We start from the raw sequence: 25,181 nt of genomic DNA, 5'->3' as shown, positions 1-25,181 counted from the left end.
CGTCATAGGTATTTGCATCATCTTCCGGAAGCTGTGCCCAAAATATACAATGGAAGGGAGGATATGTTAGAAGCTGAACACACTTTTCAGCTTGTGTTGTTTGTGCTAAAAGGAAACATCCAAGGCTTAGAAGAATAAAGGGAAGTGAATATGTTCCACTTCAATTATCATCCTTAAAATATTAGGATTCACCACTAACTTTTACATGACCACAAGCACTGTCCTAGCTGGAAAGGGAGAATTCTACCTTAAAACATAAATAATCTTCTCCTAGTGGTGGGGTTCAAATAATTTAACAACTGGTACTCTGCCCTAATGACAAACTGGATAGGTGGAGCTTGGTGGTCATGTGTGGGCATGGCCAATTCAACGTCACTCATGTCGATGGGCGCTTCGCCTTAGCTGTTGGGTTAACCGGAGAGGCAGTTTCTGTAAGCAGGGCAATAAAGATTAGGCTAGAAACACCAGAATGTTTCCTTCTTGCCTTCCTTAAAGGATTAGCCCTATAAAGTGGAAAAAAAACAAGAGATTTCTTCCAACAACCAGTTCTCCCAACTGCTTAGAAAGTTAACAACTGGTTCTCCTGAATAGGTGCCAACTGGCTGGATCCCACTACTGTCTTCTCCCCTAAGTTAAATAATATAAAGCAAACTGCAAACAGACACAAGAGGACAGATTTGAATCCTACAAACCTCACAACTTGAGGACCCGAGTGATCATTTCAAATCAATATACATTGCATCAACATAAACACCAGGAAAAGCTTTGACTGCATACAAAGAAGCATCATATTGACATTTGGACCACATCCTGTGATGGGAAAAATAAGTTCTCGGATGAATGGAACAACTTAAGACAAATTAAGACATAAAGAATGCAGCCTTATAGTATCTGGCTCACAACAGCCAGTTTATCAAAAACATTTCCATTGGAACCAGAAACTCAAGATGCAAATGATACAAAGATTATTGTTGACTGTAAAAACAAAAGGGCAGGAAGTAACCTGAGATCCATTACTTTATTACTTATGAATATGTATACATGCATAATTTCTCCTCTTTTCTTTACATTAAAGGTAAAGGTTCCCCTCACACATATGTGCTAGTCGTTCCAGCCTCTAGGGGGTGGTGCTCATCTCTGTTTCAAAGCCAAAGAGTCAGCACTGTCCAAAGACATCTCCGTGGTCATGTGGCCGGCATGACTAAATGCCGAAAGCACAAAGAACACTGTTACTTTCCCACTAAAGGTGGTTCCTATTTTTCTAGCATTTTTACATGCTTTCTAACTGCTAGGTTGGCAGAAGCTGGAACAAGTAACGGGAGCTCACTCCATTATGCAGTGCTAGGTATTCAAACAGCTGAACTGTGGACCTTTCTGATTGGCAAGCTCAGTGTCTTAGCCACTGAGCCATTGCGTTCTTTACATTACTGTCCTGTGAAAGTTTAAATATCAGTGTATCTTTTCATTTAAAGGGGTGACTCACTGGTCTCTTGTAGGGTCCCCTCCAGCACACACTGTTTAATAAACACTACAGTGAGTCTTGATTATTTGCTTTGGGTCTTGCATCTGGATTCCAACCCTGCAGACTCCTGTTTCAGATCCTTGAAGAAAAAGAGGAAGGAGTGAAAACCCTCAATCTTCTATTTTCACCTTTAAGACTCACTTCTTTAAATGGAGCTATAAGCTCAGAGTTCAAATGGGGCCTTATGCTTTCCAGCTCCGCATCTCAAGGTTCTGTTTCAATATACTAGACAACACACTATCAACAGTAGAGCCCTTCACGTTTCTAGGTTCTATCATATCTCAAAACTTAAAATGGACACCTAACATCAAAAATGTCATCAAAAAAGCCCAACAAAGAATGTTCTTTCTGTGCCAACTCAGGAAGCTCAAACTGGCTAAAGAGCTGCTCATTCTGTTCTACAGAGGAATTGTTGAGTCTGTCATCTGCACCTCTGTAACTGTCTGGTTTGGCTCTACAACCCAACAAGACAGACACAGACATCAGAGGATAATTAGAACTGTAGAAAAAACAATTGCTACCCATCTGCCTTCCATCGAGGACCTGTATACTGGCCAAGTCAAAAAGAGGGCTGTGAAAATATTTACTGACCCCTCACACCCTGGACATAAATTGTTTCAATTTCTATCCTCAAAATGACACTATAGGGCACTGCACACCAGAACAACTAGATACAAGGACCGTTTCCCCCCTCCAGCCACATGCCATCACTCTGCTAAACAACTAATCCCCACAAAACTGTCAATTTATCTACTAAGACTGTGTTGTTGTTGTTGTTGTTGTTGTTGTTGTTGTTGTTATTATTATTATTATTATTATTATTATTATTATTATTATTATTATCTTTTTTCCTAGTGCCTATTTCTTCCCACTTATGACTACAACCATGTTGCTGGTATCTTTAAAATTTATATTGTTTTATTTATTTCCTAGTATGATTTGATTGCTTATTAGTAACCTATGACTACCACTAAGTGTTGTATCTTGTGATTCTTGATGACTGTACATTATTATTATTTTTTCTTTATGTATACTGAGAACTTATGTACCAAAAACAATTTCCTAGTGTGTCACATCACACTTGGCCAATAAAGAATTCTATTCTATTCTATTCTATTCTATTCTATTCTATTCTATTCTATTCTATTCTATTCACATCCATTCCTTGGTTCCAGGTTATTGTCCCAAGCTGTGTTATGTGGCTAAACAACATTCCCCCCATTGAAATTGGGGTATGACAAGAAAAGTATTTGAAGATCACAGAAAGTGATCAAAGTATTTGAAGATCACAGAAAGTTTTAAGAAGTCAATTTAGTAAAGTATCACTGAAATTTAGTGCATCCTGGAAAGAGTTTTTCACTATGGATACAAATTTTTCTCATTGATGTCTACACATTAATAAACCACTGACAAGGTTTACATATTTAAGATGAAACAATTCTATCCCAAACTTGGAAGGGATGAAGTTCCACTTATTTCTGGTTAGAAGAAAAACAGAACATTTTATTGTAGGACTAGGGCAGGGCTGCGGGTCATCTTTGTGCTTCTGAACTCATGTTTCAGTTTTACTAAGGAAGCTTCATAAACTCAAGGAGAAAAGTGGGGGGAATAAACCAACTTCAGCTCCAGATGGCTAGAGCAAAATGTCAAGCTAGCAATGTGAATTGTTGCTCCCCTTTTAATCTTCACTCCATTAAGCTTTGAAATCGTTAAGAGTTGAATAGCAGGCAGTCTGGAAGAGTGACAGAAAGCAAGGGAAGAAGTGTGGGGAAAGTACAGTAGAAATAATTATCCTGTGCATACTTGACAAATGTTCATCTCAAAGGTTGAGAAACTTAGAATATTTTTCATGGAGGGAGCCATATTATCTGTCTATTTCAACAGAAACCATTTATTCTCATCTATTTCTTTTGAAAACTAGATGAATAATGAATAACATTTTGGGACAAAAAGCCTGCTCATTCTGCTTGTAAAGCAAGACTTAGCTTGATGCCCATTGTGTCCCTAACAGATTTAAGGACTTATCTGGGCCAACCTGGTTGGCATCAAACCACACTCTTCCAGCCAGCACTATTTTACTTGAGACATTTATCTCATGATTCATTCCTTCAAACTTTACACCATAGATCACTCTTGATTAAAGCAGGACTTGGACAACTACTTTTTGCCATGGCCTTGCATGATAGCTACTTCGAGTCCCACCAATATTTAGTGGATAACCTAGTGATGAGGTTGTGTGATATGCAAACACCAAAAACCAGATAGTGTATTCTGAAAATTAACTCAAAGAGACTATTTTTTTTCTAAAACCAAACCAGCTCAGGTTGGGACTAAACCAGCTCAATTAACTTTTTCATCAGATTTATTTAAAAAATGCCTGACCACTCAAAACACTACAGATAAACAATGCAAGTTATGAAAAAGAAATGAAGACCAGCAGAGCAAATCCATGAACACCAACTAGCAGTCATGACAAAACTCCTTAATCTCATAATAATCTGGGCAGACTCAATCATACTGTAGCTTCAACTAGAAAACTGTAAGCATCCTAGACTAAGCTAAACACAAAATGCTATGGAATTCCTGGAAGCTTATGAATCAGATAAATCTGCCCTCAACGGACACATAGAGATAAACTCCATGTTCACACCATTCAAAACAGATTATTTAAAAGAAGTTTTAAAAGGAACAGACCAGAATACAGTCTCTCTGGCAGCCTATACCCAGGCAATCAAGGATTGATACCAGGCAAACAATCTAGCAGAAAACAATACCCTAATCAAGGACGACTCAGGAGAAAATCACACACCCCAATACTAACTGGGCAGGGAACAGGGAACAAACCCTAGGTCTGATAGTATTACCTAGTCTAGCAACAAAATTATCTTCTTTTAGAAGTTTAGTTAGCCCGTCCTCAGCTACTGTTACACTCTATCTTCAATAAGCAGTGCAGCAGCTTCTTCAAGCTTTGGTGAATTGAAGCCCTCAAGTGGTAGTAGAAAAGCCAGAGTACTTTATGATTATGATGCTGCAAACAGCAGTGAATTATCACTACTTTCAGATGAGGTGATAACAATGTACAGTGTCCCTGGCATGGATTCAGACTAGTTGATGGGTGAACGAGGACATCAGAAAGGCAAAGTGCCTATTACTTACTTAAAACTGTTAAACTGAGTGGTTGGCTTGTATAAAGACTGTCAGTTATGGTGAGATCATATTGATGTGCAATTTAACTTTATATAAACCAGATTTAAGTGTCTTTCATGTTAATGTCTTAATGGATGAGAGTAATGAGCATTAGAAATGGGCATTTCTTGCCAATATTGTTGCATGGTAGATACTGTTTTGAAAACTAAGCTGTTTAAGGGCTTTTTACTTTATGTGCCAAGATTGTTTCCTACATAACTTTGTTTCTATTAGAATTTTCACTAATAACAGTTTTCTGCTTTTGAGTACTGTAAACCTGAAAGCAGGGAAAACAGTTTTCTACAGAACTTTTCATAATGACAAGCCTCTTCAAAATAATACATTGTTGGGGGGAAAAGAAGTTTAGTTAGCCCAGTTTCATAGACATATCCATGAGATGCCTAACTAGGCTGTAGCACTGACTTTGATTAATCTCAGAAAGCTAGCCAGGGTCAAATTTAGTTGGCCCTTTGGTGGAAGTTTCCAGAAAAACCCAGGATTGGTGATTATATTAGGATATTGAAGAAACACCCAAGAAGGTATTACAATTAAAATCTACACTATAATTGGCGAGAAAACAGCATAAACATGCTTGAGTAATCAAGGACTTTATTTGAACTTACAAAGTTTCTTATATTTCCCATCCTATAAAAATTTTAGGATAAAATTTTTGGTGAGATGTTTTTCTTCTGTCATTGTAGGAAGAAAAGTATATTCAATCTATCTGAAGTCATCAAAGACCATTTTTGACACTGTCTACAAAATGTAGGAGATATCAGGAAATAGAGCAGAAAAACAACCAAGCAGCTAAGGACTTAAGATCCTTTTCTTTCATTTTTTTTCTGCTCCCCAGTAATACTTCTGAAAATACTGTTTTGCTGCAAGGGCTTACAAGAAGGCAGTGACAAACTGCTTCCATAATGCTACCTTATCCAGAATATCATCAGAAGTACAACTCAACTCAAAGGATACTTGATTTTTTTGAAGGATTTAATCAGTGGATTCAATAAAGTAGACCCTATATTAATGGGTGTGTTTGTGCATATCCATCTTGGCTGCATTTGAAAAGCTTACCAGAACCTGGTTGGTTCATCGATGGGAAACCTGAAGATAATACTAGAGCAGTGGCCTCCACTTTGGCAATTTTAAGACTTGTAGACTTCAATTCCCAGAATTGAACTAGAGCTTATGGTAGGACGAAAGTTTTAAAAAATCATTGAGAGAGAAGACACTGACAATCTATTTCTTTATTGCTGCCAAGAAATTGCATGAATGCATCCAGGAGATGCCCAGATAAATGGCCAAAGCTCAATAGGTCTAGAGGGGAACTATGTTGGGGGGGGGGCAGTCCTAAAATATGTATGTTGGCTTCTTGCCATCATGATCTTTGATTCTCATAACCTCCAGCAAACTTTAAGGATCATCAAATACAGCTTGTGGAAATCTCACTGATCTGGTTCAAATGATAGGAAGTTTGCCGCAGGGAAAACAGGTTGCATGGCTTGCAAACAGAAACAAGTTATGTAGAAGGAGTGCTGATGCATGCTCATGTCACAAGATGAAAGGCTGCTCTGAAATACATGAAAGTGTTCATCGTCCTTTCTCCAAGATCAGCCTTTTGAATAATCCACGAGCTGAGCTACAGCTGACCTTAATTGTACAGTTCTCTTCTCTCCAGAAACTGACAATGGGGCGTTAAGGTTTGGATTGTGACCCCTAGCCCACATAGGTAATGGGAAGGCTTTAACTATAACTTGCTACAGTCCACATTTCAATTATTTAATTGCATTGGCAGCACCTCATCAATTTTAACTCGGTTCAAATGCTAAACCGAGTTGAGTCCACTAGTGGGATTCAGCCAGTTTGCACCTATTCAAGAGAACCGGTTGTTAACTTTCTTTTTTTTCCTCTTTTTTTTTCTATTAAATATTTTTATTGAACAGTTTTTTTCCATTTTTAAAAACATAAGTATCATCTTTGCAACATTTCTACATTTAAGCATCCATAATACTCCTTTTATCCATACATATATACCTTTATATATCTATATCTATATTTATATCTATATTTATATCTATCTATCTATCTATCTATCTATCTATCTATCTATCTATCTATCTATCTATCTATCTACCTACCTACCTACCTACCTACCTACGTACCTACCTACCTACCTACCTACCTACCTACCTACCTACCTACCCCCCTCCTCTATGTCTATTTTTATGCATTTTTCATCTACTCTTAAAGTTATTTATACTTACATTTCTTCTATTCATTACTCTTTCCATATATTTATTTTTATACAATAGATCTAATATCGTTCAATATACCTATATTTCTCTTATATTTCGTATTCAGTACTATTTTATATACTATCCATCTTGCATTTTTCCCTTTCTTGTTAATTCTGTGGCTTTATGATTATTTTCTAATTTCTTAACCTCCCCTCCTCTTTATTGCTTTTTTTTATTCTTTGCATCTTTCCTCTAGCCATTTATACCATAAATTCCATACTAAGTAATACTCAGATTCTTCTTTTGTTAACTTTCTAAGCAGTTCGGAGAACCGGTTGTTGGAAGAAATCTCCTCCTGTTTTTTTTCCACTTTGCAGGGCTAATCCTGTAAGGAAGGCAGGAAGGAAACATTCTGGTGTTGTTTCTAGCCTAATCTTTATTGCCCTGCTTATAGAAACTGCCTCTCCAGTTAACCCTTATTACATTGTAACAGCTAAGGCGAAGTGCCTATCAACATGAGTGACATTGAATTGGTCACACCCACATGGTCACATGACCACCGAGCCACGCCTACCAAGCTGGTCATTAGGACAGAGAACTGGATGTTAAATTATTTGAATCCCACCACTGGTTGAGTCTGCTAATTGTTCTCTCCCTGGAAATTGACAACATTTGAGTGAGGGCCCACCAAAAACTGACAATGCTTCAGTGTGGGGCCCAGGGTTGAAAACTTCATTAGGAAGTCCCTCCATCCAAAAATAAAAATGCTACTGCAAACATACAATGGATATGTTGAGGACATCACCAAGATTCAACCTTAATTTGAAGGAAGACATCTTTTTTTTAAAACTCTTAATCTTCAAGCTTTCAGTCTTTCCTGGGTGTAATGAAGAACTGCCCATCCCTTTTCCCCCCAAGAGAGAGAAATATACAGTTACCTCAACAATGCTGAATGAAATCCCTTCTCCTATCTGAGAGCATCTTTGTTTTATGGACATAATATTTCTTACTTCATTTTTAAGATGAGCAATTCCCTCTCCTTTTGTGATACTATACTACTCTGCTGGTCTAATACATAGCAAATTATAGAACTGTTTTAATTTCAATGTTAATATAATAGTTACACAATGCTTTAAATTTGATTCCCAAACCTAAGCAGGGATGTAATTATTTTATTAAATGTCTTAGTCTGTTTAATTCTACAATGACTCTGGGCAGTATACAATAAACCAACCTTACATTACAATTAAATCCCAAAGCATCTACATGATAAAACATTCTAAAGTGTATATATATATATATATATATATATATATATATATGTATGTATGTATGTATGTATGTATGTATGTATGTATGTATGTATGTATGTATGTAATATTTTTAAAAAGGCAACAGTAAAAAATATTGGGTTTCTGTCTGGATGGTCTCTTGTGACGAGGAGACATATTCATCAACAACCTTACTTTATGTGAGCAAATGTATGCGTCAAGCTTGGAAGCCATCTTTGTGTTGGGCCTCAAGCCTGCCACATATTCAAACATATTCTATTGTGGGAAATTGGGAGCGGGGGATTGTATGGAACATGGGAGATATGTAGCTATAACAACATTCCTTCTCAGAGAGTCAAGGTCATCTTGTCCCTGCATCTGGACTGATGTGCGTGGGAGGAATCTTCCTTCGTGACAGTGGCTGATTGGGCCATGTGATGGACATGTGGGTGCTGGGGCAGGATCTTGAACTTTCAACTGCGTGGGGAAAACCTGGAAGCTTTCATATTCGGGTTTTCCCAGATGTACCAGCATGGCTTCTTTAATAAATTTGAATTTTGAGGAATCTCTAGCCTCAGATTCTTATTTGATGGAGGATACTATTTGGAACTCTGACAGTATGTGAAGCAAAATGAAAGTCCTGAAGTAGTTTAGGATTTTAAGCCATACAGTATGTTTCTCAAGAATCCAGATGGAATGACTGCATAGCATTCTGAATTTTGAAGGCAAAACAAATGGGGATGTCTCTTTCTGAAAATTATATGGGAACAGTGGTAGTTACATTTTTTAAAAAAGGGAATTTGCATCATGGAAATTAACATTTTAAAAGTTTTCATCCCTGTCACAATCTGTGTTTCGAAAATGAAATCAAGATGCATTAGAAAAAATTATTGGGCAATTCAATTAAAAACACAGTAGATTAAGATTATTAATAAACTTTAATTTGTTGGAAGGGTCAATGTTTGGTGATAACATTTTCTATATTTGTTTTAAATCCATAGAAAAATGGAGGATTAGTATATTATACTGCTAAAGAACAGTAAGGGTAGACAGGTTTAATAACAAATTGCATAGCCCTGAATGGAATTAATTAGGCTTTGAACTGAAAGAATGTTTTTTTAAAGGACACCTACAATTTTTCTGGGAGACAAACAGCTATGTTTAAAGATAAAGGTTCCCCTCACACATATGTGCTAGTTGTTCCCGACTCTAGGGGGCAGTGCTCATCTCCGTTTCAAAGCTAAAAAGCCAGCACTGTCTGAAGAGGTCTCCGTGGTCATTTGGCCGGCATGACTAAATGCTAAAGGTGCACGGAACGCTGTTCCCTTCCCACCAAAGGTGGTTTCTATTTTTCTACTTGCATTTTTACATACTTTCGAACCGCTAGGTTGGCAGACAAGTAACGGGAGCTCACTCCGTTACATGGCACTACTGATTCAAACTGCTGAACTACCAACCTTTCTTGATCAACAAGCTCAGTGCCTTAGCCACTGAGCCACCGCGTCCCTTCAGCTATGTTTAAATGGCATTAATTACAGAAGAGATATAATTTAGTGGTCAAATGCAAATTTTTCAGGGAAGTGCTAACTTAAATTTCTATCCTTTTCGGTTAAAAGGATTTTGTATAGGCATATTCCTCGGTTAAGATCTTATGTTGATAAATATATATGATTGCAGAAATTTAATTGATCACTCTTTCATGTCTCCAGAACCTCAATTAGTTGACAAATTCTGGGAAGTGAAATTTCATAATTAAAAGGGGGGGGGGAGGTAAACAAAGTTGTATTTCTTTGTAACAAGCCTGTATAAAACATCCCCCAACAGATCTTGCATTGTTCTCTCTAGTCTTCAGCAGATGTGGCATCTTAATGTTATCTTTCAGTGTCTAATTGCTCTACTTGTAAGTTTTATTATGCTTTGCTTTGTCTCTCTTTCTACTAAGGAGTATTAGCAGAAGCAAACACCAAAGCTACTCTGGTTATATTTAAAGTTATAGTCAATGAAAACAAAACCCTCATTTTTTAAGTGCCTTTGAACACCCCTCATACATGACACCTGCTAGCAATATACTTTCTTTTCTCGTTCTTACCATCTACCCATCCATGAAAGTGATTTTCTTGCAATGATAAATAGAAACTGGCATTCCTCTGGAATAGGCACAGCTTTGTGGAAACTGAGTTACTCATGTGAGATGTGCCCTTATAACATTGGGGAGTTTAGCTTTAGTAATTACAATTATATTCTGCCTTTCTTCCAAGATGACACCTGTCATCTTTTTCCTCCTTCTGTTTTATGATGCTACATGTACTATAGGTTGCACTCTTAATTCTCACACCAGATGTTTGCCTAGTAAAGCACAAAGCAACATGGGAAATATGGAACCCACTAGTGTAAGATAAAAGATGCTGCAATCTTCAGATGTGTTGGATTCCAGCTCTCAGCCCCACTAATTCTTTTAGCCATGGGACTAAAGGAACAGGAAATCTAACATATTTAGAGGGCATCAGATTGGAGAAACGGTGCATATATTTAACCTACTCCAATGAATCTATCTCTCTTAAAGATACTCCTAGTCTTACAACCATTGATTTAGTGACCATTCTAAAATGATACTGCTGAAAAAAGTGACCTATGACAGGTCCACACATGTATGATTGTTGCAATATCTCTCCAGTCAGATGATCAAAATTTGAGCCCTTGGTAACTAGCCTATAGTTATAATGGTTGCAATGTCCCAAGGTCACATGATCACCATTTGTGACTCCCAGCTGGATTCTGACAAGCAAAATCAATGGGGGAAGCCAGTTAATGAGCCCATGCTTCACTTAACAACCCAAAAGGTCATAAAGTCACAGCTTGCTTAAGCAATGGAAGTTCCAGTCCCAATTGTTAATGTAAGTCAAGAACTACTTGTATTGACATGTATTTAGTAATTGTCCTTCATCATTACACAGACCTAAATCTTTTTTCTTGTCAAGAGATCTCTGGGTAAAGTATTTGTGGGTTGGGTCTGTCTAGTAAGGAATCAATGCAGAAATTTATTTACCTTCATAGGTTGCTTTGAACCCTAGTAGATTCTTCACACTATCAGTTTGGAAAAGGAGCCACATCTGATGTTGAGTGCTGACAATCAGATCAGGGACAGTTGTACCTGTTAAACTGTCAAGAAAGAAAAGAAACTAAAGCAGCAGCAGCAGCAGCAGCAACACCAATGATCAATTGTAGAGGTATCTGAGGATGGAAGGAACAGCTCCTTCTCAAGGAGAACATATTTAGAGAAGTAAATGCAATGTTGCTAAAATGACTGATAGAGAGAGAGAGGAAGGCTTTTGTTAGGATCACTTGTTTGTCAAATGTTTGAAACAATAATTGGCGGCATTGCATTGTTTTCTCTAAGGCAGATGTCACCAACCTTTCAGATCTCAGGGACCACTAAATTCATAATTTTAAATCCCGTGGACCACTAATATGATCTGCCTAATGACTGGTTGGGTGGCGTGGATAGGTGGTCATATGACTGGGTAGGCGTGACCCACTCAATGTCACTCATGTCACCTTGCCAGCCTCTACTTGCCCCTCCCCTCCCAGCCACTCCTCACTTGCCCACCCAGGCTCCTTAGGGCCCCAACAGGAAGCAGTTGTTGATGCTAAGTAGCCACCACAAGAAAGAGTTGGCAAAACATCTCAGTTCAAATAGGATCTGGCCAAGAAGGAGGCTCAGCAGAAGCACCTCACTGAGGACTATGAGCAGAGGGTTTCCAAGCAGAGGGAAGACCTGCGGGAGTGCAAGGCCAGGTGTCAGCACCTAGAGGTTCAGCAGGCTTAGATGGTCAGCCAGTTCTAGGCCATGATGCAGTTCCACTGGAACAAGGCCCTCCAGCTCTTTGCCACCAAAGATGCCTCCCTCCAGCCTTTGCCCAAAGCCCTGCACCAGGAGGCTGAAGCAAGCCCCAGGTTGTAATTTCTCCCCCCCTCCAATCCACACAAAAAGACCCCGAAGGGGGAGACTCTCCGCAGCAACACAAATGTACATTTCACATATCCAGCCCAGGGCCTGTAGTTTGAAAACCCTTGATTTAGTGCAGTATAAAAATGCAAATAATTTTTCTGCGGACCACCAAAATTTTCTCCCAGACCACCAGTTGGTGGTTGCTGTTATTTTTACTATTAGGTAGATAGTGATGGCCATTTTACATAGCAGATGCTGAGTTCATGAGGAATAGATTTTGGAGGACTGAATTCTGCATGTTCCTCTCACATCATTGATTTGCAAGTCCCTAGACATGGCAGAAAAATGATATTGTATTACCTTAAATTGACTTACATGATACATATGGAATAGAGGAACACAATCTTGTATTCACCCCAGCCTCGACTCTTCATTTCAAGTCAAGCAATAAAATAACCATCATGATAATACAGTAAAGCCTATTGCATTTATGTTACATCTTCTTGCTCTCTCTCTCATGCTGTCCCATATTTTGCTAAATGGATAAATGGATGCATATTTCTAATGTACTTGGATTTCCAAAATGAAGTAACAGTTTAGGGTTTCCTAGAAGCCAATGCAATAGTTTTAATGCTCCACAATAGAATATAAAAACCAAAAAAATGAGCTATGTGGACCTTTTCAAAATGTGGTAATGCAAATAAGTCCCACAAATAAAATTCAAATCCCTAGCACCACATAACGGAGTGAGCTCCGGTTACTTGTCCCAGCTTCTGCCAACCTAACAGTTCAAAAGGATGTAAAAATGCAAGTAGAAAAATAGGGACCACCTTTGGTGGGAAGGTAACAGTGTTCCGTGCGGCTTCGGCTTTTGGTCATGCCGACCACATGACCATGGAGACATCTTTGGACAGGGCTGGCTCTTCGGCTTTGAAACAGAGATGAGCACCACCCCCTAGAGTCAGGAGCGACTAGCACATATGTGCGAGGGGAACCTTTACCTAGAAACTACTACCAGTACATTGCTAAACTAAACTCTAAGTAGTATCACTAGAAACTAAGAGAACCTTTGACTGTGGCTTCTCATTTCCATGCAGTTTAGATAATACACTCTGCACTTCACTTTGGCTGGTCAACCATGCACACCAACTATAGAAATGCCAAAGCATATAAAACAAACTGACATCAAAACTAGAAATAACAACCTGGTGCCTGGGACTTCCTTGATCAGTGTCATTCTATATTCGATACTGATAAGTCAAGAATGATATGATATGACCAGATATGACAGTAAGGAAACAGTAATGGAATTGTCAAAGCCTTGATTGAGAGTCCCAGATCAAAGGATCATCATTTAATCCATTGCTCCGAGTCTTTGTTATAGACCAATTCATTCCAAAATAACTCAGCAACAGTTCTATCAGAGTGAGCAAATTTGAGGTTTGTGGAATCATTTTTTTCCCTTTGTCTTTATAACAGCATCACATTAGATGCTGAATTGTGGCTTTACTAGATGTCTCTGTATATACTGCAGCATGTTTCTTGTTTTTCAGGGTAAAGTGTTCTCAAAATGTGCTTCTTGGGTTGTATATGACAAAGAGGGTTGTTTTAATTCTTAATTTTGCTAAATAGATTATTACCCTTAATTATCTACTATAATCTGTAGCAATCTACCGTTAGATCCTGTTCTACTGACTTTACACTGCTAGTTATAATGTATTCCTCCCCAGTTTCCTTTTTAAAATAGTTTTTATTGAAAGACTAGTTAATAATCCAGTGTTGCCCATGTATTTATTTATAAGGGGAAAATATCTGGACCAAATGTAATTTCTAATGGATTTTCCCCCTTACCAGAGGGAGCTCCCTTATGGAGTATTGTGAAGCCATTACCATGGCAACTCCACTGCGCTGTACAGTAGAAGCCATTTTAAGGCACAACAGGCTGTATCTTAACAGAACACAGACTCCGAGGGGTTTTAGTGGTGTCCTACCCACAGAGAATTTTTTTCCAGAGAGTGTCATCTGTGTACCAAGTTTGATTGAAATTGTTCAAGGCATTCCAGAGTTATGCTGGAACACACACACACACACACACACACACACACACACACACACACACACACACACAGAGCCATTTACATACATGCATACATACATACATACATACATACATATGACATGTATAATAAGATGCACACTGAAATAAAAAAGATATGATAAATGCAAAAAAATGGAAAAAGAAAGGAAAAGATGATAGAAAGAAAAAAGGAGATAGAAAAAAGGAAAGGGAAAAAAACAAAAAGCATGAAAGGAAAATAGAAGAATATATTTGTACCTCAGGATTGAATTGTGGGGTCCTTGGTGCTTTCTGAGCTTGGTTGTTTTGTTATAGACATTTTGTTACTTGACAAGGTAACATCATCAGTACTAGAAGGAAGTGGAATTTGCACTCATTTCTATACTGATGGCTTGTCTTGTCTGTACTGGAGGCAATGTTCTTGTTAATTCCTTGGATAGGCTGTGGTTACTGTTACTTGTTTGCCTGAGCTGGTAGTTCCCAGATTGGTCTATTATTTGTCTAGTAATTCTTGTCTAGTATTCATCTTGGCATTAATCTCTGCTTATCTGGGTGTTGATTGCTGGTGGAAAAGTGTTTTGGTCTTTTTGTTTCCTTTTTGTCTTCTTTTCGTTACCTACTTGGTTAATGAAATGACTACAAGAAAACAACCAAGCTCAAAGAGCACCATGAACAAAAGGGATATCTTCTGGTTTTCCTTTCAGCAGTCATACTTACCTTGTTTCCCCCAAAATAAGAGCTCCCCGGATAATACACCCAATCAGACTTTTGAGTGCATGCGCTAAAATAAGCCCTCCCTGAAAATATTGCAACATGGCAGCAGCCACGCTCGCTGCCTCCTGCCTCCTGCACCTCAAAATAATAAGACCTCCCGGAAAATAGGGCCAAGCACTTATTTCGGGGGTCAAAAGAAAAGAAGACCCTGTCTTATTTTTGGGGAAACTCGGTACAATTCTAAGCAGCCCTCTCTTGAAGATTACATCATCATTCCCTTCTTTCTGTAACCAATTCTTTCTAATCATCAAACCATAAGTCACAAAGTCTCTCGGTTTCCAGTAAGCAGCAAAAGATGAAGTTCATTGCCCTTAAAAGATTCCCTAAAAAAGTTCATCTGCCTAATCAATATGCATTATAGATGAATACACAGATCAACAGATATGCATTCATGCACGCGCGCGTGGGCACACACACACACACACACACACACACACACACACACACCAGATTTATATGGAACCAAATCTGAACATTTTTTTTTCATCTCATTAAATTTTCATTTTTGTCTACTGAGGTAAAGGTTCCCCCTGCACATATGTGTTAGTCATTCCCAACTCTAGGGGGCGGTGCTCACCTCCATTTCAAAGTTGAAGAGCCAGCGCTGTCTGAAGACATCTCCGTGGTCATGTCTAAACGCCAAAGGTTCACGGAACTCTGTTTCTTTTCTCCAAAGGTAGCTCCTATTTTTCTACTTGCATTTTTATATGCTTTCGAACTGCTAGGTTGGCAGAAGCTGGGACAAGTAGTGGCAGCTCACTCCATTATGTGGCGCTAGAGATTTCAACCGCTGAACTGCTGACCTTTCTGAACAATAAGCTCAGTGTCTTAGTCACTGAGCCACTGCATCCTACTGCATGCTTTATATGAATCCAATTCTTATTCCTATTGTAACATTTAATGAAATCATTTTATTAATATGTTAAGATTGCACTTTGGTTATCTTATTGATTATAATTTTGATATAATTGTTCAACTGTTGTTGTTTTCTTAAACTGGTTTATGTACAATGGATTGCAAAATGAAGTCCCCATTCTATTCTGAATCAGGATATAAGAACAAACTCATGTAATTTAATCAGAAGATTTGTAGAAGAGGCATCTCGAAGCAAGATTATGTATCAGATAAAGAATTACATATTGTTTTGGAACACCCTTGCTGAAATCTCCAGACAAAACTTTCAAACTGGCTTGATGAAAAGAAGGGCTAGGACTGACATGATAGCAGTGTTGCAATATAGGAGGGGCTACCACGAAGAAGAGGGAGTCAGTCAAGCTATTATCCAAAACACCTGACAAGAAGCAATGGGTGGAAACTAATCAAGGAGAGAAGCAACCTTGAAGATTCACCAAAGAAGAATGGTCAAATGTTTTAGGGGGTAAACTTTTAGATATACAAGAATGTGGCATCCAAGAATCCAAGCATACAACAATGGAATTTAGAATCACTTTTTAAAATCCTTCCTCCAATAGAAAAAAAAAACACCTCAAAATAATATGAAAAAAATGAAACAAAAACAACAGACCTCCTCCTGTCTCCCTGCCCCCCAAAACCCCTACAACAGCAGAACAGGGATAAAATATTACTGTCAAAAATGTTGACTATGATATGATTTTTGACTTGCCGGAAACCTTTTTATTTATTTATTTTATTTCTGTAATGTCAGAGCACATTTGAATTTCAACATCTTTTTTTCATATTCAAATGTATCAAGTTGCTTATATCATCAAAGGGTTGCAAAAAAGATTACAGGTAAATTGTAAACAAGGATAAGACATTAAATAAAATAAAAATAACATTAAATAAAATAAAAACAACAACCCAACAGGGCAACAGAATAATTCCACAACAAAAATACTGCCAAAATACACTGAAAATGGAAGATTTCCACAAAATATTGGAATATTTTTTTTTAAAAAAAAAACACCCCCCCCAAAAAACCACCCACCCTCCAGTTGATGGAAGTTCCAAATTCAGGTCATTGCAATTGAAACATTTTCTAGAAATCTAGGAGGTATATAAGTAAGTAAGTAAGTAAGTAAGTAAGTAAGTAAGAAAGAAAGAAAGAAAGAAAGAAAGAAAGAAAGAAAGAAAGAAAGAAAGAAAGAAAGAAAGAAAGATAAATCTCAGATTAATATCTGTAGTACAAACAGGGCTTCAGACCAAGAGCTTCCTTTTTTCTTTCTATCAACCTTCATTTTGTGCTTTTTTGTCTTTCTCTCTTTCTCTCTCTCTCATCTCCCTGAATTTCCATCAATTGCACATTTAAATCAAAACTTTTTTTTTCATTTGGGAACTAAACTATATTGTTCTGTAATTAGAAACATCAGCATGTCAAGTACCACAGAGAGCTGAACAATTAATCTTCAGAGACTCACATATGGGAGTTGAGGGAACTATTCAGGATGAGTTATTTCCCTGGTAGTCGCTTGTGTTACTTTTCAGCTACAGCTAATTTCTTTTTCACTATTTCTTTTCTACTGTCCGTTTTAGTTTTAGTTTTAATTTAATTTAGCAATAGCAATAGCAGTTAGACTTATATACCGCTTCATAGGGCTTTCAGCCCTCTCTAAGCGGTTTACAGAGTCAGCATATCGGCCCCACAGTCTGGGTCCTCATTTCACCCACCTCGGAAGGATGGAAGGCTGAGTCAACCTTGAGCCGGTGAGATTAGAACCGCTGAACTGCAGGTAACAGTCAGCTGAAGTAGTCTGCAGTACTGCACCCTAACCACTGCGCCACCTTTATTTTGTCAAGCATGCATAAGATAACAGATATAGGTGTAAACATGATTATGAATACAGGAAATGGATATGAATAAATGGGGTTGTTAGGACAGGGACAGTAGGCACACTGGTGTGCTTATGCACACCCCTTACAGACCACTTAGGAATGGGGTGAGGTCAACAGTAGACAATCTTAGGTTAAAATTATGGGGGTTTGGGGATGAAACCACAGAGTCAGGTAGTGCATTCCAGATATTGACCACTTTGTTGCTGAAGTCATATTTACTGTAATCGAGTTTGGAGGGGTTTACCTTGAGTTTGTATCTATTGTGAGCTAGTGTATTGTTGTGGTTGAAGCTGAAGTAGTCATTGACAGGTAGGACATTGTAGCAGATAATTTTGTGTACTATGCTCAGGTCAGACTGAAAGTGGCGTAGTTGTCTAAGCCCAAAATTTCAAGCCTGGTGGCATAAGGTATTCTGTTGTGAGCAGAGGAGTGGAGGACTCTTCTCGTGAAATATCTCAGGACTCGCTCAATAGTATTAATGTCCAATATGCAGTGTGGATTCCAGACAGATAAGCTGTATTTGAGAATAGGTCTAGCAAAGGTTTTATATCCCCTAGTTTACAAAACAATATTACCGGAGAAGAAGCTTCATAAGATTAGGTTAACAACTCTTAATGCCTTTTTGGCAATGCTATTACAGTGAGCTCTGGCACTTAGCTCATTAGAAATAAGTACTGCAAGGTCCTTATGGAAAACTGCATCATTCCCTAGCCTACCATACATCCACCATATAGCAATCAGTCCAATCAGAAAATTGTTCAGGGATGATATAGGGTGACATACAGAAGATTGTATCCTGAACCCATTCTAACTTTCCAATCTCATCATCCTTCTCACCACTTGACATATTGGCTGATGGGGGCTGGAGTCAAAAAACATTTGGAGAAAAATGTGTTTTGCTTATCTCTGTTTTAGACACAGGATAAAGAGATAAAATTTATGACTTTTCCTAACTGAACCAAAAATCTGTTAAAACACAGAAATGACACAACCAGAATAAAGAGTGTTCAAAACCATTGTCCAGAAACTTTCAGACCTCAAATTAATTCCATCCTATTTTTCACCAAAGACTCATCACAAAGTATGTTTCCTAGGAACTTGCTCGCTACTATATTCTTCTTCTTCTTCTTCTTCTTCTTCTTCTTCTTCTTCTTCTTCTTCTTCTTCTTCTTCTTCTTCTTCTTCTTCTTCTTCTTCTTCTTCTTCTTCTTCTTCTTTTTAGTTTTTGGCAGTAGTGCTCTGCCCAACATCTGATTTAATGGACAAAATTGATAAAATGAATTCTGGAATTTGATCATCTAAAATTTGCTATGATCTTCCATTTTTTCCTCTTAAATCCTTGAACAAATACAAATGAGGAAGGGAAGTGTGATAGAAATTAGTCTGGATTCCCAGGAGAGAGGGGCTGAATTCCAGGAGGATCAAGATACGGGGAATTTTAGATAGTTTGGTTGAGAAAAAGAGGGTCAAGATATCACCTCCCCAGAAGTATAATGGTGTAAGTATTTGCTTTAGTTTGGCAAGGTTTCTGTCTATAGGTCAGGAACTGTAAAAGAAACTGCTTAGAAGTAACTCTTAATATCTTTCTTGGTTGGAAGTGTATGTGGTTGTGCTAAGAGAGAGGATCTGAAAAGAAAAAAATACTCTTTATTCACATGCTTTACTTATAAGGAGATGGGCCTTTGTGCATTGATGATTTATCAATATGAAAAATATTTTGATATAAATCTGCATGTGGATATGTACTTTTGGGGGTGGTGACAAGGGATGTGTTATACATGAAAGCTCATGAGCATGAATAGAATAGAATAGAATAGAATAGAATAAGGAATAGATTAGGTGTTCTGACTCCCCTCGTCCTACACCACGGTGAGACAAAGATACTTCAAGGATTTATTAACACACAGACCAGACCTTGGCAGCAATCCAGCACAGATGTTGGCAGCAATCCAGCACATACTAACCTTGGCAGCAATCCAGCCTGCCAAGCTAGCCATGAGAGTTCTCCAGCTCTAGTGAATACATTGATTCCTGCAACGAGCTTGTGCACAATCATTCCTTTTATAGTCTTGAGAGGAGCCTAAATACCACCAGCTGAATGCAATTATCTCCTGTAACTGCGTAACTGTTCCTTATGCCTATTAGCTCTCCGTTGCTGGGCATCCAAGACCAACTCTTTTGTCTCCTCCCCACTGCTCCAATGCATGACGTCAGGAGCACACTCCCTTGTCTCCTCCCCACTGCTCCAAGGCTCAGGCGCCTCCTGGTGGCCAACAAGCCTCTCTGCTTCCTGCTCAGAGTCGGAACCCTGTCCAGGGTCCTCCACATCCCCCAGAGCTGACTCATAGGGCCCCTCACTGTCGGAGTCTGGTGGCATCTCCAACGGCTCCTGCTGGGCCACAACAGTCAGGGTAGGATAGGGTATAGTAGAGTTAGAATTAGAATAGAGAATACAATGGAATGGAATGGAATGGAGTGGAGTGGAGTGGAGTGGAGTGGAGTGGAGTGGAGTGGAGTGGAGTGGAGTGGAGTGGAGTAGAGTAGAGTAGAGTAGAGTAGAGTAGAGTAGAGTAGAGTAGAGTAGAGTAGAGTAGAAGTAGAAGTAGAAGTAGAATAGAAAATAGAATGGAATGGAATAGAATAGAATAGAATTCTTTATTTGGCCTAGTGTGATTAGACACACAAATAATTTGTCTCTGGTGCATAAGCTCTCAGCGTACATACTGAGATTGCAAAATGATTGGTTGCAAAATTGATCCCCCCCTCAAAAAAAAAAGTTCTGATGCAAGCCAACATCCAATTTGCTTTCTTTAGTGTTTGGCTTAAGCATGGGAAATGCCAGAACAAATGAAATATACATAAATTTGAACTGGTTGCAAAGCTTCCTTGAGCACAGTCTCATCCAACTGTGAGAAATTAAAATAAACAATTCTAAATGCCCTTGAGGAGAATTTTAGTTGAGGAAGATTTCTATCGTTCATTCTACTGAAAACTGAGAGAGAAATCTTTCAGAGAGGAGGTTAACATAAATATAGAATTTGTTGTTTATCCTCCTTTCCCTTCTTCATCGGTGGTCTTTGCTATATGAGCACAAGAAGAAACTGTTGGATTCTAGGAACAGTTTAACAAAGGGACACATTTTCTAATGGCCCGCTGGGCTCTCTTTTGCTGGAAACTTTCAAGAAGAGGCAAAACAACACCTGTTAGAAACTTTTCTGTTTTGAAAAGGAGGTTGGTTTCCCCAAAGAGCTTTTATAAAAGGAGCTATACTTATCATGAAAGGCATGAACTAGATTGAAAAGAAGCTGGACAACAGCCACATAAAGCATGGAACTATCTAATTACTTCAATCCTTGCAACAGTGTGTAAGGAAATCATTGTGTATATGTGGGAGTTTTTAATATTTTCTGTTTTATTACGTTTTTTTTTCTAAAAAATGTCTTACTTTGCAGTTAGTGACTGTTTTCATCTTAAAAAAATCAAACTGAAAAAAATAATAATTGTAACCATTATTCAATAAAGATGAAACATTTTTTAGAAAATGGTGCTGCTCCTACAGATTAACAATGTAATCCTGCTCAGAAATAAGAGCCATTACATCTTACTAGAAGATAAGCAGGTGCGTTTGGTGGGGAGTGGAGCCTTAAAGATCAAGGTAAAGGTTCCTCTCGCACATATGTGCTAGTCATTCCTGACTCTAGGGGGCGGTGGTCATCTCCATTTCAAAGCCAAAAAGCCAGCACTGTCTGAAGATGTCTCCATGGTCTTGTGGCCAGCATGACTAAATGCCAAAGGCTCACGGAATGCTGTCACCTTCCTACCAAAGTGGTTCCTATTTTTCTACTTGCATTTTTACACGCTTCCCAACTGCTTGGTTGGCAAAAGCTGGGACAAGTAATGGGAGCTCACTCAGTTATGTGGCACCAGGGATTTGAACTGCTGAACTGCTGACCTTTCTGATTGACAAGGTCAGCCATTGAGCCACCACGTCCCTCTAGTGCAGCCTTAATCAGTGCTATTTGCCTGCCTCCAGTCATCCTAGAGTCAAGAAACCCATGGTGCAGAATTGCAGTCCACTAAATAATGTAAGAACTGACTTGGTAAATTAGCTCAAGAGGTCCTCTATGTGTTTCTTCATATGTGTCATTTATACGTCTCGCCATATGCCCTCAGGAAATTCAGAAAAAAATATGTAAGAAGAATCTTCTTATGTTAAGTCTCTCTCTCTCTCTCTCTCTCTCTCTCTCTCTCTCTCTCTCTCTCTCTCTCTCTCTCTCTCTCTCTCTCTCTCTCTCTCATTTAATATAAACCATTTAAGACTAGAAGCCCCTGATCGTCTTCTCCTTCATAATTCATGCTGCCTTTTTTTTATGTTGTCTACATTTCTCATGGTCACCATCACATCTGCAAGTAGAATATTCTGTGGTGTAACTATGGACATTGCTACCCAGTCAATGGTCTTTCTTCAGCAATTTTGTTAGTATCAAAGATTGACTCAGCCTCCCATCCCTCTGGGGTGGGTAAAATGAAGACCCAGATTTTGGGGGCAATATGCAGAGTCTGTAAACCTTTTAAAGAGAGCTGTAAAAGCACTATGAAGCAGTATATAAGTCTAAGTACTATTGCTATCCCTGTTCCTGCTCTCTAGAACTGGGAATGATGAAAATGAAGGGAAAAAAGGGTATTTACTTTGCCAATGTGCTTCAGCTTGCAAATCATTCCCCTTCTCTGCATGTACAACCTAACATCATGCATATGTAGTGAACTATGTATTGAGCTGAGGTGGCACAGTGGTTAGAGTGCAGTAATGCAGGCTACTTCAGCTGACTGCTAGCTGCAGTTCAGCAGTTCAAATCTCACTGGCTGAAGGTTGACTCAGCTTTCCATCCTTCAGAGGTGGATAAACTATATTGCCCCCAGATTGTTGGGGGCAATATACTAACTCTGTAAACTGCTTAGAGAGGGCTGTAAAAGCACTATTACTAAAGAACCAAATTCATTTATCAAATAGGACCCTAAGAATGGAGACGGGGGCATTTTAGTGGAGTGGGGAAGTCCCATCAGATAGGACCAAAACAGGAATTCCCACCAATGGATAGGTGCCTGCTCCAAAGCTTTATTGCAACTTTCTTTCCAAGCAGAAGGTGAACTAATAATTAGCCCAGATTCTGAAGACCTGCAGAAGCTTCAAGGCAGCTTAGAAATATGGAGTGGCCCTATCTATCTCAGGTTAGTGCAGCCTTTGCAAATGCAAGAGACCATAATGTTAGGTAAGTATCTTTTCCTTCTATTAATTTAGAATTCGCCCCATATTTTATTTCAATGAATGATTCTGAGTTGCTTTTTAAAAACTTCAGCATGATTTTAGACATCATGTTCCACTTATCCTGGATTTCCCCCCCAATTTTTAAAAACCTCAAACACTGAAGTATTCCCTAAAAATTCTAGATGTGCCTAAGAAGGTGACTTAGGCCTGGCTAGAAAATACAGCAAATGATAATGCAAACCTCCTAGAGAAGATTGAACAAGAATTCTTTCAATTATCTGAACTTTGCATTTCAAAAAAGACAACTTCTCCTCTGTATGATTGGATACCTCCAGTTTTGCCTTATACAAAAGGCATTTACGATATAAAAAGGTTGCCATGAATTATGGAATACGTTCAGTAGAAAGATGTCTCTTTATCTCAATTCTATCCTCCCTTGAGATTTTCATGACTCCATTAGAAAGGCACCAAGCAGGTATGGTGCTTTCCAGTTGTTCAAAGCAAACAAAAAATGAACAAAAAGTAAACAAGCATTTTAAAGTAGCATTTGCGTTTTCTGATCAAATGCACAGGAAATGTAGGGATTTATTTATTCATTTTTTCCCTATTATAGTGCAGAATATACAGTTGATTGGTTTTGGAATTTAAACTCAGCTGATTATTTCAGGATGTCACATTTTTTTCATCCAGTTTTAACTGTCTATAAACTACTTCAGGGACCATTTAAGTAGATATTGTGCATTCTTTGCAATCTCAGGGATTAGAGGATGCTTAGACTTCTGATCCCATAAATGGTGAGAGAGGCATGGATCTGAAGATAGATTTTCTGTGTGTTGCTCCAACATTTTAGAACATTTGTTACAGGCCTCCCATTGAATATTAAAACCTTCTTATTAAGAAAGATTTTGAATTTTAGCAATTATCTTGTGCTGTTTTGAGTTTTTTTAAAAACAAATTTGGACAGTACATGTTTTTTTTATATCTTACCAGTTTATGCAGTCTTGTGTTCACATTGGTAAGAATCTTGAGAAGTGATAAACACAGATATAAAATAAATATGAAATGCCCTTAGCAATACCTCGCCTGTTATCATTCTTTCACTCCCTTGTTATCCTACCTAGAACTAAGGAGAATTTTCCTGATAATTAGAACAATTAATTAGTGCAACAATTTCCCTTCAGAGATTGTAAGTAACCAATTTCATTGTATACATGATGTACAATGACAATAAAGATTATACTACTCTATTACTCAAATACTGGAGGTTTTAAAGAAGATACTGGATAATCATTTGTCTGAAATAGTACAGGCTTTCTTGCTTGAGCAGAGGGTTGGACTAGAAGACCTCCAAGGTCCCTTTCAACTCTGTTATTCTGTTATTCCTTCTCTTCCCTCCACCAAAAATTAAGAAGCACTGTGCCTTCCCTTCCAAGCAGAAATTGTTGCACCACCAATCAATCACTTCTTTGTCTCACTTTGTTTCACCCCAAATTTATGGGACATTTCAGCAAAGGAGAGCTCTAATATCCTCTCAAGCCATAACCCTAGCTTTAGCACAGTAAGCTAAAACATTTCTCTTCAGTCTTGCACCTATTCACAGACTCTGTTTGGTTTATTTGTTTGGAATAAATTCCCATCGGTGGAACAGAAAAACTGATGGCATCTGGATATCTTAACAAGAACTCTTTTGACTTGTCTCTTTGAAAGAGCAAATTTCTCTTTCCTCCTAACACACTGAGTGCTTCATACTCAATCATCTCTCTATGCATAATTCATCCATCTGTCCATCCATCTTTAAGTAAAGACTGAACACAGCTACTTTACGTTGAGAGGGGAACTGATAATGGCATTAGCTTTTTCCATAATTCAATCTTGGCACAATGTCATGTACTTGTTTTTCCAGGCAGTTAGCCTGATGTAGTTTGAGTGATTGCTCGGTCGATGCATTTCTGGCCTCCAGTTATCCTGAGTAAGAGGGACCCAAGAGCACAACGGGGTCACCTCCAGTCCAGGATAATTGCTCAGAAGTCTCTTGAAGCAGCAGCAGAAACATTGAGGGGTCTGCGAAAACACTTCAGTCCATAGCAACTCTTGATTTTTAGCCTG

At 38.4% G+C, this 25,181-nt stretch overlaps 1 protein-coding gene across 1 annotated transcript in view; it reads right to left on the bottom strand.

The window, feature by feature from the left end:
* CSMD2 (CUB and Sushi multiple domains 2) overlaps nucleotides 1–25,181 on the bottom strand; it is a 771,224-nt gene that overhangs the window by 295,246 nt on the left and 450,797 nt on the right. The window contains exon 12 of the mRNA XM_087728138.1: nucleotides 11,263–11,375. Coding sequence (XP_087584264.1) covers nucleotides 11,263–11,375 — 113 coding nt within the window. The remainder of the gene's footprint in view (nucleotides 1–11,262; nucleotides 11,376–25,181) is intronic.

The sequence above is a fragment of the Thamnophis sirtalis genome, unplaced genomic scaffold, assembly GCF_051295495.1.
Source record: "Thamnophis sirtalis isolate CommonGarterSnake01/CBP01778 unplaced genomic scaffold, rThaSir2_p1.2 scaffold_13, whole genome shotgun sequence".
In the NCBI taxonomy this organism is placed as follows: domain Eukaryota; kingdom Metazoa; phylum Chordata; class Lepidosauria; order Squamata; family Natricidae; genus Thamnophis; species Thamnophis sirtalis.
The sequence above is the reverse complement of the archived record's forward strand: the minus strand, read 5'-3'. Positions and strand labels throughout refer to the sequence as shown.